This window comes from Chroicocephalus ridibundus, chromosome 4, assembly GCF_963924245.1.
Source record: "Chroicocephalus ridibundus chromosome 4, bChrRid1.1, whole genome shotgun sequence".
NCBI classification, from domain to species: Eukaryota; Metazoa; Chordata; class Aves; order Charadriiformes; family Laridae; genus Chroicocephalus; species Chroicocephalus ridibundus.
In genome coordinates this window covers 7,450,694-7,466,803 of record NC_086287.1, presented here as the reverse complement: position 1 = coordinate 7,466,803, position 16,110 = coordinate 7,450,694, and the positions used below count along the sequence as shown (strand labels likewise).

The 16,110-nt window shown below is 41.9% G+C and overlaps 1 protein-coding gene across 3 annotated transcripts in view; it reads left to right on the top strand.

Moving 5' to 3' along the window:
- Window positions 1-15,455, top strand: part of BDNF (brain derived neurotrophic factor) — a 42,139-nt gene extending 26,684 nt beyond the window's left edge. For all 3 annotated transcript variants that reach the window (XM_063333839.1, XM_063333841.1, XM_063333840.1), the window contains exon 2: window positions 11,782-15,455. In XM_063333839.1, coding sequence (XP_063189909.1) covers window positions 11,782-12,543 — 762 coding nt within the window. In that variant the 3' untranslated portion in view covers window positions 12,544-15,455. The remainder of the gene's footprint in view (window positions 1-11,781) is intronic.
- Window positions 15,456-16,110: the final 655 nt, after the last annotated feature.

The following is a 16,110-nucleotide window of genomic DNA, read 5'->3' as shown; positions in this document are numbered from 1 at the left end:
CCAGTGTGAGTCCAAGGGGGAAGCAAAGCCACTAACAAGTTCAAGCTGGCAAGGGTAACTTAACCAGAGCCCGTGCCAGGAAACTGTGGTGAAGTATGAATTTGCTGCTGAATGTCATGACCGCCCTTTATCTTTATAATGGGTTGAACCAAAACTAGAAATAAACACATCTGAAGTTCTCCATTTTTGCTCTTCCAGATATAAACATTACAGTTTATGTCAATGTCATGGTTATTCTTTTTTTGTTGGCAGCTAATGTCCTGCAGACTGGTGAAGAAGGATTGTTTTTATTTTATGAGAGGCAAAGAAGGATGTTTCATGTCTCATTACAACAGCAGGGTACTTACTGGTATGGCGTTGGCAAGTTGTTGCCACTTAAATGGTGCAAAGAGAGGATAAGCAAGTGCTTCTTTACATCTTCTCGCAGAAATACAATTTTTGTGTAATGACTAGCAAAAGAATGTCTGAAAATGAGTTTTTCCCTTAAAAGCTAATGATTGGCATATGAATTTAAAATAAAGAACAAACCTGCCTGCCCTGGAAGACTCATTTGAAGTCCTTTTCTCTATTTTGCACTAGTGATTCATCTCTGCTGCCCCCAGTGCAAAACTTTTCTGCCATTGTAGCTGCAAAAGTCGCACAATTAACAAGGATGTTGCAAAGGGATGAGTGAGTCAATTCCACATGTCTCCATTGATTAAAAAAAAAAAAAACCCAAACAAAAAACTCAGCAGAAATAAGATCTAAGAAGCTACTCAGATATCTATGTGTCAAAAGAAGTCTACCAGTTTGACAAACCTAGATGCAACATCTTGAATTCCATAATCCTCAGGCATGAAGTCATATCACCTAGTTCTTAATCAATTTTGTTCAACACAGATACTGTATATTTTTTCCTTGCTCTGATTCCTGTAACTGTTACGAAAATTATAGAATCTTATGCTTGGAAATACCAGAAATCATTTCCCCTGCCTCTAGCTAATGGAAGGACAGCTATGCAATGAGAGCTAGAAAATGCAATAAATAACTTCCATGTCTGCTCTAAATTAAACACTTTGGAGCAAGTCTTCAGTTGCAAAGCACCACCAGACCTGTTAGTATTCAAGTTGTACTCACTAGAAAATGACTGCAGGGGAACTGCTGATAGTCTGCATGTCTTGTAATTAGTCATGTTCAGGCATACTTCAAAACATGATCTGTAGTTTTGTTGAAGAGAGTGCTGAGCCATTTGTATTTTCAACAAAAAGATGCATCTGTGGAGGTGCATCAGGGGAAAAAAGATGACCAGACCTTGGTCATTGTTTTGATGGGGATGGTCCTTCATCCTCTGTAAGGTCTGAGCATCCATATTACGAGTAGGCATACCCTTGTTCTTCTCCATTTTATACAAATTAAGGCTGACCTTTGTTCCCTGGCAAGCTGCCTGCTTTGGGTTTATAGGGCTGGTAAATACCTACTTGTGCAGTAGTAGTACTCCATGGGAATAGGTCTTTCCTGAATTTCATAGCAAATTTGCTATGGGTAAAAGCAGCCTCTGGATGAGACAGGAGGTTGTGTTGTATTTCAAATCAAACCTCCTAGAGGTTTTAATGGTGGAGAATGTTTCTATTTTAACACTAGTTTTGCTTTTCTTGTTGTTCTTTGTTATATAATGGTTGAGTCCACAAATTAGAAGCATGAGGCTAAAAGCTGAAGAATGAAGGAAGAAACAAAAAGCCATATGGCAATAGCAGGAGGTCCCGCCACCCCACCTTAGGCTCGTGACAACATGCCCTACATTTAACCTACAGTCAGGAACTAATTAACGACACAGATGGAAGTGAGCTAGCATATGTATTCAAAGTAATACCCCTAAGGTTTTAATCAGCTGCCCTGCCTCTTTCTGGGTGAGACACCGAAGTTACCATAGAGAGATTTGCAAAATATGTGAATGATAGACGTGGTTAAGGCCGCTTTGTGTAGTGGCTGAAGCAAGAGGTGGGGAGCGGGGGCTCCCCTCGTCTCCTCTGGCTCTGCAGCGACTTGCTGGGCAATCTGGGGTAAATTGTTTAAATGTCTTTATGGGCTTTGGCCTACCCAGAAGGAAAACAGGATTTCTGATGTGGTTCCTCGTCACCTAAGGATGTTGAGATTCAATGTTTGCAAAGCACTTTGCAAACTTTGATAGTGTATTCTCCAAGAAATGTTGTACAAGTGGAGAGTCACAGCAGAATAAGTACCAGGTCTCTGTTTTTACAGTTTCTAAGTGGTTTGGTTTGGTTTTTTTCCTCTCCAGAACTACTAATTATCTCCAATAAGACAGCCCTGCTTTTGATTTTGAATAGGATGGTGACTTCTAGATAATCTATCATGTTGTGCAGAGATTTGGGAGAGGGAGAACACTTGTCTGTTTTCAACAGACTAATTGGGTAATTTAATGTTTCTCGCTTTAACTTTCTCTTTCCTCCTCCCACCCCCAGCTATCTGAAGAGAAAGAGACTCTCCTTCCCTGCAGGGCAGTAGGATCTGCTTATGTGAAGGGATAGGTATTGAAGGTTTTTCTGGAGAGGTGTTTATTTAATGACTGAAATCCCATATACAAACCTACCCTTTGGAGCTTAAGGGCTCTCACAGTGAGAGCAGTACGCTGGCAGTGGAGCCACTTTCTTCAGCAGAGGGGTGTGTGCATGAAACAAGACACGCAAGTGCAGAGCGGAGGAAAGTTAGGTGGTGTTGGGCTGGATTTTGCATACTTCTGTTTATAGGCATGTCTGGGCTATTTATGTGCTTATATCAGTGGGGGGAAGGGAGGAGCTAGTCTGCACACCTAGAAAGCTTTTTTTTCCTTCCCCTTTAAAGTGTAATTATTGCCAAACATTGCTCAGGAGTCTGAGCGTGAGGAAGCTGTTTTGCTGAAACCTGTCACATTTTGTTCCGAGACAGCTATTAGCTATAGTTTAGTTGTCGTCCCCAATTGATTTTTATGATCACATAAATACTGAGCCACCTTCAGAGCTGGCATAAATCTATGAACAGAGCTCTATAGGTTTACGCCAGGTAGTGACTGTGTCCACCACAGTGGGGTCCACTGGAACGTACTGCTTCAATGAACCTCAACAGTTTTTGTGGAAATAATTTCCCATGATGCCATAATCTATAGTTGTATTTGGTGGCAAGCATGAAAAGTCATGAACCAGGTAAACTATGTTTTTAATTGTGGAGGAGAAGGACCCAATGCCCATATAATTCACAGGAATAGCAGTGTAGTACTCTGTGAAAGAATTTGCAGCATTATACAACTAGGAGAAGGTGTGAACCTGATAAATTAATTTTTCCAGCAGGTTTTTCTTTATGTTCCATTAAACATCTGTACCTGGAGGAGTACAACTAATGAAGCTTGTTTTCAGACACTTGCGTCTTTGCCAGATGTACCTCCTCACCCCTTCTAGTAATTCCAAACCCTCTTCATCTATGGAGCTTGTGAAATGAAAGCAACAATACACAGTGTTGTAAGTGGGTAAGCCCTACACTGGTGTTTGCCTGACTAAGGGTGAAGGGGAGGGGGAGCTTATTTGGGTGGCTCTCGGCTCCTTGCCGTGCCAGTTACAACATATGACCACGGGAATAATGTTGTCTGTCAAACTTGTGTCCCTCAACTGAGTCTGGTTGAAGTTAGTCCCCAAATTTTTAAGGTAGATTAGGGATAGAGAACCAGGCATAGCAATTGCAAAAGTCTTGTTTCAACATGAAATCACTTAAAGGTGGGAAAAAGAAGCTAAAAACTAAAGCTTTGAAATCTGTGGTGTGCTGTATTGTCATAGTAAAATATCAGTGGTGAAAGAACACTTCTGGCCAAAGTGCTTCCAATACAGTTATGTTAACATAGTAACATAGTTTTCCAACAGTGTTATCTCCAAAGATAAAGCTGTTGTCACAACAGGACACGTGCAGGGCTGGCTGCCCAGTGAGGTGGGTTAGATTCCTGAGTACATCCTTTTAAATAGAAATTCCTCATTATTCCATTAATGTAGGTGGCTTTGCAAAGTTACAAACTTCTGCTCCTGGTCTGGTTGTTCCCATGTAACTTGAATACTCCCAGAAGCTGCCCTGGTACCTGAGCGTAAGCTTTTATCCCTTGCCCCGTCTATGGGAAGTATTTCCATGGAGATGCCGTGCTAACAGCTGGACTGAGCATGTGTTGAGAGAAATCCGCACACGAGGGCGGGCAGCCAAAAGATGACTGATAACACCACTGGCAAATGCAGGCATATTGTTAATACCTGTCAGGGCTCTGACAACAGGCATTTCCAGTTTCTGGTTCACGCACATCACAACATACTGATCTGCTTCATTTCAAGGACTGACTATGGCTAAAAGCAAGGCATTCTCTTACAGCAATGCCACACACAGGCAGGGTCTCAGCAAAGGTAAGAGTCTTGCAACAAATGGGTATAGCCCTTGCCCTCCTCCCTTACCCTGGCGAAAGCACTGCCTGCCCAAACTATGGGTAACTGCTCCATCTGATGCTTATGCTTTTTAACCATTGATTTTCCTTGGCTAAGCTTCACTTACATTCCTGTTGAGTGCATAATGTTCTATAGGTCCTAGGAAGCTTGCCACTTGCAGCAGAACCGATGGGTGCGTGGGATGTTTTACATGCTGTTCAATAGTTTATAGGCACTCATAAGATCCAAGCTCAACTGGTACAGCAGCTTCTGGGTTGTTCCAGGGCTGCTGGACACATGTCACAGTACAAGGGATCCAACTCACGCAAGTTTGCACGCAACGTGCTCCATTCTGTTCCTGCTCTCGGGTGCCAATTATCCTTGACTTCAGTGGGAGCTTCATGTGTGTACTTGGCAGGATAGCTTAGTCCTGTGACGATTCAGTGCAGTATTTCATACCAAAGAGCCGTAACGAAATGGAAGACAAACCACAGATGCTGCTCAAAGGTCTGAGGTTCTGCCCTAACCTTCTGCGCACAGGTTGAATTAGCATTATATAAAGCTCTAGTGGCTATCGAAGCAAATGATTTCGGAGAACTGTAATTATCTGCTCCCATGGAGGAACCAGATAGTATCTTGGCACGGAGTAATTATTTCATGGAATGGTTTTGTGGTTGTTTTTCTTGTTGTTTTTTTTTTTTTTTTTGCAGGGCAGGGGAGGGGGGGGTTAGGTAGCCTATTCTGTAGGTGAACTTTCCTTTCACAGAGGTTGAATAATGTTACTTCTGAGTGAACACTGGCATGAATGTATCTTGACAAATACTCTAAAACAGGTTAAGGTAGTTTTCTAAACCTTAAGTCAACTTTAAAATCGGAATTTGCTAATGCTTAGGTTTTAGGTTTGGAAGCCATGTCCCTACTGTACAGTATTTCTGGCATGCCAGTGGGAGTATGGCATGTTACCCTACCCGTGATACTGCTGAGGAGCAAAAATAAACCTGCTGGTAGCACTTTTCTTTGAGGGGGACTTTCACTGCATACCTTGGTATTTCAACATGAAATTTTGGTGAAAAATGTTTTAGTAAAGCATATTGTGTTTGATATGTATAGTGGCATCCACACAAGTACCCTTTCGGAGCTGAGTTTCTTTGTTTACAGTAGGCATCACCAATCCCCGTGCAGTTTGAGTGCCCCGTGTGCAGGATGCTGTACAAACAGCTGGGAAGGCAGTATGTGTGTCACTGGCTCAACAATCGGTTCCCATTGTAAAAGTATAAAAATAGTGCACATCTGTTCTCTTCCATGGGTGTTTTCTCTCTGAAAGCTCTGATACCATCTGTGAGTCTGGCCTGCTATTCCTTTACTTGTGCATACTGCCAGAACTCATCCTGCCTGTTTCCTGGTATGGGTAGAATGGGTCTGAGATCCATCCAACAGAAATCCTACTGGGAACTCCTCATAGTCCTGCACTTGGCCAATTTAGGTAGAAGCGTGCTTGTAATGAGGAGACTGTCTGGTCTGTGCCCATTAGAGCAGCTGAATTCTCTTTCTCAGAGCTTTGAAGCAAGCGTGCCCTTTGTGGGGCTGTTTGAGTGTTCAGAAAAATATGATGAAAGTTTGCAGGAAACTCTAATACGTAACTCTGAAGGATCGGGGGTGTAATATCATAGCATTATTATTTTGCCATTATTTTCTTTGAGTTCTCTCCCACCTCTGGTTGACAGGAGAAGTGGGTTTTGTATGCGTTGGGGAGGGAGTCTGATAAAACCTTGGAACCTCACAAAAACTCCTTGTAGTGTTTTAAACAGATGCATACTTCTTCAGAGCCAGTGTAGGCATTGCTGGAGCTTCTTTGCTGTCAGCAGCTGTACCATAGGCAATATTTAGCAGCATAAGATGAAAGAAAATTCCTTATGTTAAAAGTTGTAGTTTACAAACTGCTTGTAAATTTGCTTGCAATTTATCTTAGTCTTCAAAATGGTTCTTCGTCTCTGCCATCTCTGGCATTATGGCTAAGTAGATTTTATTACCTCAGGGAAAACCAACATGAGAGAATAAAAATAAAATGGGTTTCTTCTTCCTGACATGAAGAACCAACTTACAAGAATACAAATTGGGTGTGGGTGTGCATGTGGATGTATTGGGGGGGGCGGGCGCTTTATTTTCAGTAATAAAAAGTAATTATATAGTTTGCATAAATAGCCGCAAGGATAACCAGACTGCGTCAGACATCCAGTTATGCATGTGTTAAAGGTTAATACTATTTGTTCTCAGTACATTTAGTCTTTGCAAATCATGTGCTGACATGCATCCCATTTTGGTATCTGTTCACACACTCCGGTAATGATGCGTAGAGCAGGAACTCATGCCTGTGCCATTCAGTAGTATTTAGTAAATTGAACTTTTGTATAAAGGTCTTAGAAAATGGCAAGGCAGAAAATGAATGTCTTCTTGCTGCTAATTTTATCTTCCACTGCACACTCCTTTCTGGAGATTAAAGCATTATGAATCTATTCACTACTGAAAGTTATTTCAACTTTCATAGCACATATCAGGATGCAGAAAAGCAAGTACATGTTCACAGCTGTTCCTCAGGTCTCTCTGCTGGAAATACGACCTGTTAAGCTGCTAGATTTCTGCTTAAAATAATGAAATAAAACAATTAACTGGTGAATCCTCATTAAAGACAAATACTGAAATAAATAGTACAGCTAGGTAATTGACTGCATATGTAAACTAGCTGTAGATAATTGACATGACCTTCATTTAACGAGCCTCCTTCCCATTAGTGGAGATGACTGCCACAATTATGTGCCCTTATTCTAGCTGTAATTGTGTGGACTTTATTGAAGTACAAACTAGGTCACATCTTCCTGAGATCTGGTCCATGGTGGGTGACCTCTTTTCATTGCTTCAGCTTTGCTATGCTGCATGAGAGAAGGAAGGATGTTCTTGCAGACATGAGAATGGATGTCGTTCAGGAAACCAGTCTCAAATGTTATTTCTGACAGAGACATCTTGTGTGACCTGAGAGAGTAGCTTAAGGCTAGGTCTCAAGGAGGCTAGCATACATCAACTTTAAATAGCTTATATCTATTTTATATGAGTTAGCAGGTGTATACAACAGTCTATGGGACAGCAGTTGAGTGAAGATTCCCTTGTCTAGAGAGGTCTTTGATCTTTTATGCCTAGTGACATAGCTGAACAGGATGAGTGCAAAAGCTGCAGCCTTTAGTTGACATTCCTGGAAGGTGGGAAATAGAGACCTGAACCTTCTACAGCTGAGAAGGGAGGGGATGGATGTGTGATAGGACTACAGAGGCTGTATCATCAGTGATTTTTATTTTGTATTTTTCTAGCCGCATGTGTGTCTAAAAGTGGCTGGGGCTACTCTATCTTGCCTGGCATTCAGTTGTATTGATATCCTCGGAGTCAGGTTGCTCCAGTTGAGAAATACTCAGCGTGGTGAGCCTCCATGGGCAATGGTTGCTCAGTCTGCCAGGGTAGCATCAGGCGTGGGTGCACGCAGAAGTGCTGGGCCATCTCCAGGCAAGGCCTCATAGTGGTGGGTGAGCCCAGCATGGAAAGGGGCAGTACCTTGCTCAGCAGTAGCATACTGGGAAACCAGGAACATAACAGCTTTTTCCCTGTAACCCCGGTTCTGCTTCCACGCGGGGTGACATGGTGCCTTCCTCATAATCGGAAGGGTGTGCGTAATCTGTTAGTGTTTGGGGTTTACAAGGCACTTATTGTAACAGGACAGGCAGTATCTTTAATCCTTGCAACATAATGGAGGTTTGATAGTTGGGGAGCAGAGGAATAGGACTGGAAGCTGCCATCCAAAGTGTTTCCAGTGACCTTTTTGGTGCTGCGTTGGGATATTAGTCCTGCCTCACTAAGTAAGAGATGAACCGTGCATTCATGAGTCAGTTCAAAAGTAGCTGAAAGGTTGTGTGTTTCTACCCGTGGAGTGAGATTTAGATCTTACTCTGCTGTACTGTATTAAGCTAGTCAATTTTGAGCAGCTGCTATTAGAAATTGCTATGGCCTCTAAAATGAAGATATTTCCTAGGTGTTAAAAGATTACTTCCTCATATTAAATCACTTGATATCATTTTGCTGCCAAAGACAAGGCCTGTGTATATTGCTCAAGTCTCTGTCAAGATAGAGAGAAGAATCTCTTCACATCCTGCTTGCACAGTTTGGCTTAGTCTGGGACTCATTTACAAAAAAGTAGATATTTGATCTGTGCTTTCTAGGAATATTCCATGTGTCTGTGCTGCTAAAGCTTACTGTGACATACTCTTCTACTGTTATAAACCTGAGGAAGAGGGGTGCTTTTAGGGGGACACATTTTCTTGTGTATTATCAGTATGTTATAGGTATAACGGCTGTCTTAAAGTTGTTGGCTTTCAGAGCCTAGTTGTACACTGTTTCTTGCTACCCCAGGAAATAGCGGTGGTTGTATGTCATCAGATGGGATGTAAATTGATCAAGCTTGACAGCAGTTTCCTTCCTAAATGGAAGGCAAAATTGATTAAGGAAGGATTAATTTAACATGAGATATAAAGTACTGTTAGATCTGGTGACCAACCAGCTATTGGCAGAGGATGCTAAGGGCTTATTGAAGTCAATTGGTGTGGTTTCTCTGCACCTCTCTATCCTTTGTCATTTTCCTTGTAAGAAAAATCTCCATGCAAACCAAGTTGCACAGCCACTATTGTATTCATTTCACATCCCTCCAAGTTCATTGCTAGCATAAGTAGTAAGCAGCCCAGTGACAATAGTGAAGGATGTGGCCTGTTCCCGAATCCTTCCATCCTTTGTTCACCTACCTAACTTGAAAAGCAAATGTTTAGGCTCCAACTGGTGCACTTAGCTGATGGGTGCAAGCTTCAGCTTCTCTGTTTTGTGCTTGTCTTGGTGCCTGTTGTTGGTGCCCCAAAGGGCCTTCCGATGCAACAGAGAGAAGACACGACATGGCCTTTGGGGCACTACGTGCTCAGACAGAGTTTGTCCTCCAGAGTCAAGATATTGGCTGGGACCTCTGGGCACTACTCTAATAAAAATAACAGGAACTTGATTGGGAGCCAGAAGATCTGTGTTCTGTTCAGTGCTCTGGTGGTCACAAAGTGTGATGTGGGTGTTCGGGTTGTTTTTTTTTTTTTCCTTTTAAGTTTTATATAAAACAATTCTCAGAAGGAGGAGTGTATGAATATTATTAATCTTGTTGCCTGTTCCAATGGCTGTGCATTTGTATGCTAGCCGAACCACTCCTTCTCCCTCGTCTTGTCTCTCCTTGTTTGATAAAGGAAGACTGATAACCTTCTTCCTTGTGTTGTAAATCATCTCTGTAGTGTCTCTCTTCCTCCCCTTTGAGGAAGAAATCTGATGTTACTCCCTGTAGAATGTTTTAAAAATCCTAGGATGAAAAAATCTCCAAAATATTAATGTTCTGCATGGTTAGAGCAAACACTATGTTCCTGTGAGTCACAGATGTCAGGTTTGTTTAATCTTAATAAATCTATGCCACAATAACACTTTTAAACAGGAAGAGAGATGGAGGGGTGAAGGAAGAGTTGTGCTGGGATAGAGAGGATTCTTAGCCAAAATCTTGTATAGTGGAGGGGCATGGACACAAACCCAAACACTTCCCACCCCTCAACTTCATTAAGTAAACTTTGAGACCTACATTTTGGGCACTGCCTTTCTAGTACATATTTCATTTTCTATGTATGTTTTATGATAGATTGTTTTTCCATGTTCGAGTCTTAAGAGTACTAGTTTCCCACAGCATATTTGCAGGAGATGAAGTAAGGCTTTTTACATAGCACCCTGTTGGCAAACAGAAATAGCATTTACTCCAATGTGTGCTGCCAAGTATGAGGTACTTCCGAATGAACTTCAAAAGCTCTGAAACAAGCATTAGCTGCTGCTTCAAAAATGTGAACGATGCCATTGCTTTCTAGCAAGCAGAACTGGTGAGAGCAGGGATCGGAAGGAGGAAAAATAACAACTGGATGTGATGGATGTTGTAGTAGCACTTGGGATCAGACAGAAAGCATAGCTCTCTGTCACTGCAGGATTTGGGGGGTTCTTGTAATAGTACCTAAAGTGCGTACTCTGCACTTGAGGAAGAAACGATTTCTACCCTGAGGAACATACAGTCTATGGAGACTCAGCAAAGTGCTTGGGAAGGAGCAGTCATACAAGCCCAAGCTGTTGGGATTGCTGATAGGAGTGAGTTGTGCTGATTCCAGGCCTGGTGAGGAGTTTTCTTACCGGCACCCTTTCCTTGTGCTACCCCTTCATGCTCAATGAGGACAGAGCTAAGCGTACATATAAGTAAGCCTCAAAGCATGGCCCATAACATGCTCAAGAACTTGTGGTACAATGTGAGAGAAACGGGCAAAACACCGTGTTTCAGGTTGGCGCATGGGCTGGTTGTGCTGCTGGTTTTCATGCTGGGTTCTGGGCTCTAACTGGGTTTAAATAGGTGCTTTGCCCACATGAGAACAAGCAATATGGGGCTCTGGGAAAGTATGGTACCGTGGTTCTGGTACAGTTTGGTACAAGACTGGTACTGGTATGTTGCAGGTTATACTATTGTACTGGTATGGTACAGTCGTTTTGGTATAGCCCTTACCAACTCTGTAATCCAGCAGGTCCCATCCATGGCATTCACATGATGCAAAGCAATCTGTCCAGCTCAAATTTAGTATAATGGCTTGGATCATTTTCTTGTTCTATATTTATGCGTACATACCTTCTACTTTTAGATGAGGAATTGACCTGCTGAGACCTCAGAATTTGTATGGCCTCTTCCTGTGTTTTGAAGGTTGCTTTCAAAATACAGATGCAATTTATCCTGGTGCTGTTTAGTTTTTTGTGGATAGAATGATGAACTATTTTTGGCATAGAGAGATCTTAAAAATCAAATATTTGCATTTGTACTTGAAATGGAAGTCTTGCCTTTCACGCTTGCAAGGTTGTCTCTTACTGCTGCATGTTGCATTGCTAAACAGCAGTTTTGCTTTTGTTGTTACTTGAAATAGGTAATCAGTGAATAAATAAGGGGGCTGTATAGTATCTAATCTAATACTACGGAAAGACTTCGGCATGTAAGAACTCAGACTTGCTGGTATCAATGTTGCCTAAGCTTTGGCATATGCTTTATCTGAAACTCTAAATCAAAGAACACCCTTGTACAAGAGTATGCTTTATCGCTGGTAATGAGTTGCGGCGGCATGCAGCAGATCTGTGCAGAAAACGCATAATGTCTCATGACAACTCAGGTGAATTTTTATTACTCCATCCCTTTTAAATTAATTTTTTTTCTTGTTCTTGTCCTTAACAGTTCCACCAAGTGAGAAGAGTGATGACCATCCTTTTCCTTACTATGGTTATCTCATACTTCAGTTGCATGAAAGCTGCCCCGATGAAAGAAGCTAGTGTGAGAGGACAAGGCAGCTTGGCTTACCCAGGTCTTCGGACCCACGGGACTCTTGAGAGCCTAAATGGGCCCAATGCTGGTTCAAGAGGACTGACATCGCTGGCGGACACTTTTGAACATGTCATAGAGGAGCTTCTAGATGAGGACCAGGACATCCAGCCCAGCGAGGAAAACAAGGATGCAGATTTGTACACATCCCGAGTCATGCTAAGCAGTCAAGTGCCTTTGGAACCCCCACTGCTCTTTCTCCTCGAGGAGTACAAAAACTACTTGGATGCTGCAAACATGTCCATGAGGGTCCGGCGCCACTCTGACCCAGCTCGCCGCGGGGAACTGAGCGTATGTGACAGCACGAGCGAGTGGGTGACGGCGGCAGAGAAAAAGACTGCAGTGGACATGTCCGGGGCGACTGTCACAGTCCTGGAAAAAGTCCCGGTACCCAAAGGCCAACTGAAGCAATACTTCTATGAGACCAAATGCAACCCCAAGGGGTACACAAAGGAGGGCTGCAGGGGCATAGACAAGAGGCACTGGAACTCCCAGTGCCGAACTACCCAGTCTTACGTGAGAGCTCTCACCATGGATAGTAAAAAGAGAGTTGGCTGGCGCTTTATAAGGATAGACACTTCCTGTGTATGTACATTAACCATTAAAAGGGGAAGATAGTGGATTCGTGTTACATAGATTATATTGAGACAAGATTATCTATTTGTATATATACATAACAGGGTAAATTATTCAGTAAAAAATAATTTTATGGACTGCATGTATAACTGAAGTTTATACAGTACAGTGGTTCCACAATCTATTTATTGAACATATCCATGACCTGAAGGGGAACAAAAAGTCATTTGCGCACAAGTTTAAAAAAAAAAAAAAAGGGAAAAAAAAAAAAGAAAAACAAGCAAACAAAAAAGTCTGCATTACATTCCTCGATAACATTGTGGTTTGTCGCCGTTGCCAAGAATTGAAAATATAAAAAGTTTAAAAAAAAAAAAAGAATAAAATTGCATGCTGCTTCAATTGTGAATTGATGATAAACTGTCCTCTTTCAGAAAAATAAATTGAACCAAAACATTCCGTTTACATTTTAGACAGTAAGTATCTTTATTCCTGTTAGTATTATATCTGTTTACTGCTTTTAACTTCTGATAGCGTTGGAATTAAAACAATGTCAAGGTGCTGTTGTCATAGTTTTACTGTTTCTCTTTTACTTTTGAACTCCCATCAGATTGAAAAAGAAAAAAAAAATCATTACCTTATTCTGGATTAAAAACAAATTTGTTTTTTTGTATGTTGTGAAGGTGTTTGCAATAGCAATCCAACTACTGACAAAAAATAATAAAAAAAAAAAAAGAGGCAACTGAAAAAGAATGGTGATGTTCCACTTCACATTGTTGAACTTCAGGCTTAAAGACAGCACTTATTTAACCGTATGGCAACATGCTCTTTTGTGTTATTTTTTTTTTATTATTATTATTTTTTTATTTGCTGTCTTTTGAGACCTGCATTTGCTTATACCATGTTTGTTTGTGTTTGGGGTTTTATTTTCCCTTTCCTCCCTCTGGAAGGCTGTTGGTTGTGATCTTTGAAGTGTTTCACTTACCATACAACTGTAGCTTGTCATATAGAAAATATTCTATAGAGTGTTGAGAGCGATGATTTTAATGTAATAAAAGACACTGTGCTTGGAAAAATGTCTTGGTGAAGCACAACAGGAATGTCACTAGAAAAAGTGTCTGGAAAGATGCTAGTGGGTCTGCAATCAGGTTTGTCATGGGCCCGGGTAGCTCAGCCAATTCAGGGACAGATAGCAGTGTTTTGGGTTGACGGAGACTATCCAAATCATAGTCGGCACCAAACGTGGTCCTGTGCAGCGTGAGAGAGAGTAAGAGCTTTGCCTTGTACCCTGATGCCTGTGCCCTCCAGAGCACGTCTGGCAGCCCCAGGCCTGCAAAGTGTGGTGGGCAAACCGCGGCGGCATCCCTGCCCCCGGGAGCCCTGCGCCATCGCTGGGGAAGGAGGCAGAAGGATGCCCTGCCTCTACCTGAAAGCAATTAGCATCTATGTCCATGTGGCTCTACCTCTGCTGTCAGCTTTATTTTATGAAACAAATACTGGCAAAAAAAAAAAAAAATACCCTTGAAGCATAGAACAAGTGCTGGAGTAGCTGGCTTAGCCTTGCTGAGGTTCCGATAGATGTATTTAGCCCCGTGCTACCCCTCTAACTCTCCCGACAGAAGTATTTCTAAAAAGGCAGGTTGTAAGCCTGAGCGCTGTGTGTAGCACTTGCACTGACTACAGTGGGCAGAGAGGCAGAAATAGCTCATTAGTGAGCTCACTGAAGGCAGATGCTATATTTGTAATTCCTGGAGAGGAAGAAAAGTAGCTGAACGAAGAGGAAAATACTGCAAAATGTAACTGCTCCTGAGTGCTGCAGAATCTGCATTAGTCTGCCTTGCTGTTGAAGTTAATTAAAAACCTGGATTGGGCAAAGCTTGTTTGAAATATGATCCGCCATGATAATTCTCTTTGAAGAGCAGATTTAACACTGAATTTGTGTCATGACTAGTAGAAATGTATGGTGGAAGCGAACAGAGACACATTCAAAATCAGTGATTTCTTCTATGTAGGGTAGAAGGGCTTCCCCTTCCCCAGGATAACTGACTGTCAAAGGAGAACCTTCCCAGCTGTACAATGAGACACTTTTGCACAGAAGAGAGGGTTGTGTGACCCACCTGAACTTCAAGCTTCCGCCTTCCCAATCAATTGCAGATATTCAGGCTCCCACATAGAAATCGGAAATGGAAAAAAAAAAATTACTGAAATGTCTCAAAACTTCAACTGAAGCGTTCTTCACGCAAATTAAATATTGGTGTGGTGGAGAATTTCATTCCACTGCGGCCAGTACCTGGATGTGTATTATAATTCTTTACGTTTAATAACCCAAACTTGGCTCGGGAGCTTTTCTCAGCAATATTCCTCAACTACAGCAGAGAGGTGGTGTGGTGGTGGCTCCACTCAAAACCAGGGCGGGTTGCTTAGGAGGGGGAAAGGATTACGCCAAGCAGTGAATAACAAACAGATCACTCATCTAGACTGGAAACACGAATTGATAGCTGGGACGTGACAGTAATCTAATTCAGATACAGGAACAAAATAATTCCCAGTTCAAATAAATTGAATTTCCAAAAGAGAAGTGTTAATGCATAAATCACGCTAGAAATAAAGTTCCTCGTTTCCCAAAGTTAACGACGGTTATTTCCTTACCTCGGAAACCCTCGCCTGGCATAGGTAAAGGAGCCGCTGGTGTGGCGGCGTTAGACCAGTGGGCTGGCAGGTCAGAGGGGTAAAGGGCAGACTGTGGCGGCGGCGGGGGGAGTAAGGGATGGAGCTGATTCCCAAGGGAAGAACCGTGTCCTGGAACTCCATCTGGAGTGATGCTCCCCATAATGCGCCAGTTCTGTGCCTATCGATACAACGTGAAACCGGCAATTAAACCGCAGTCCCACGGCTCTCACCTGCCTCACCTCGTACAGCCAGGAGCACAGGCTTATCGGTTTCAATTAAAACAGAGATCGGGGGGGGGTGGTGGAGGGGGGGGACTTGGTTTTCTTTCATGTCACTTAATTAAGCTCTTGCTGTGGTCTGTCTGTGACAAAGGTATATCATGCATGTCAGCAGGCCTAGTGCTGTGTTCAAGTAAAGACTCTTGCAACTGTAAGTTAATGTCTGTGGCCTTGTTCTCTTCTTATTCACCTTGTGTAACATAAATATTTATTGTATATTTATATAATTTTATGTTTTTTGGGAAAAACTGAAATTGGCATTAAAATTTAAAAGCAACTGCGTCATATTGTAAATATAATTAAGCTATATTTAAGTGTACTGATTAACATAATATATGTTTAACTATAGAGTTTTTTATGTTTTTAAATATATTTTCAAAATATATATATATATATATAAAAAAAACTTGGGGTTTTTTGGGGGACCATGTGACTCTTTTCTCTAATTGTAAAACAAACTTGAGTTTTACTATAAAGATGTGTGTTCTTTGTTTTAAAACAATTTTTACTTTATTTTAGCAATAAAATCTCACTCGGAGGGCAGGTAGCCCCCTGTTTCATAGCCGGACAGTTAGCGTTGGGAGGGGACGGGTGGCAAGAATTTACTTTCCATAGAAGTTGGGGATACTCACAGGATGATGTATTTCCATTTAATTCTCGCGCA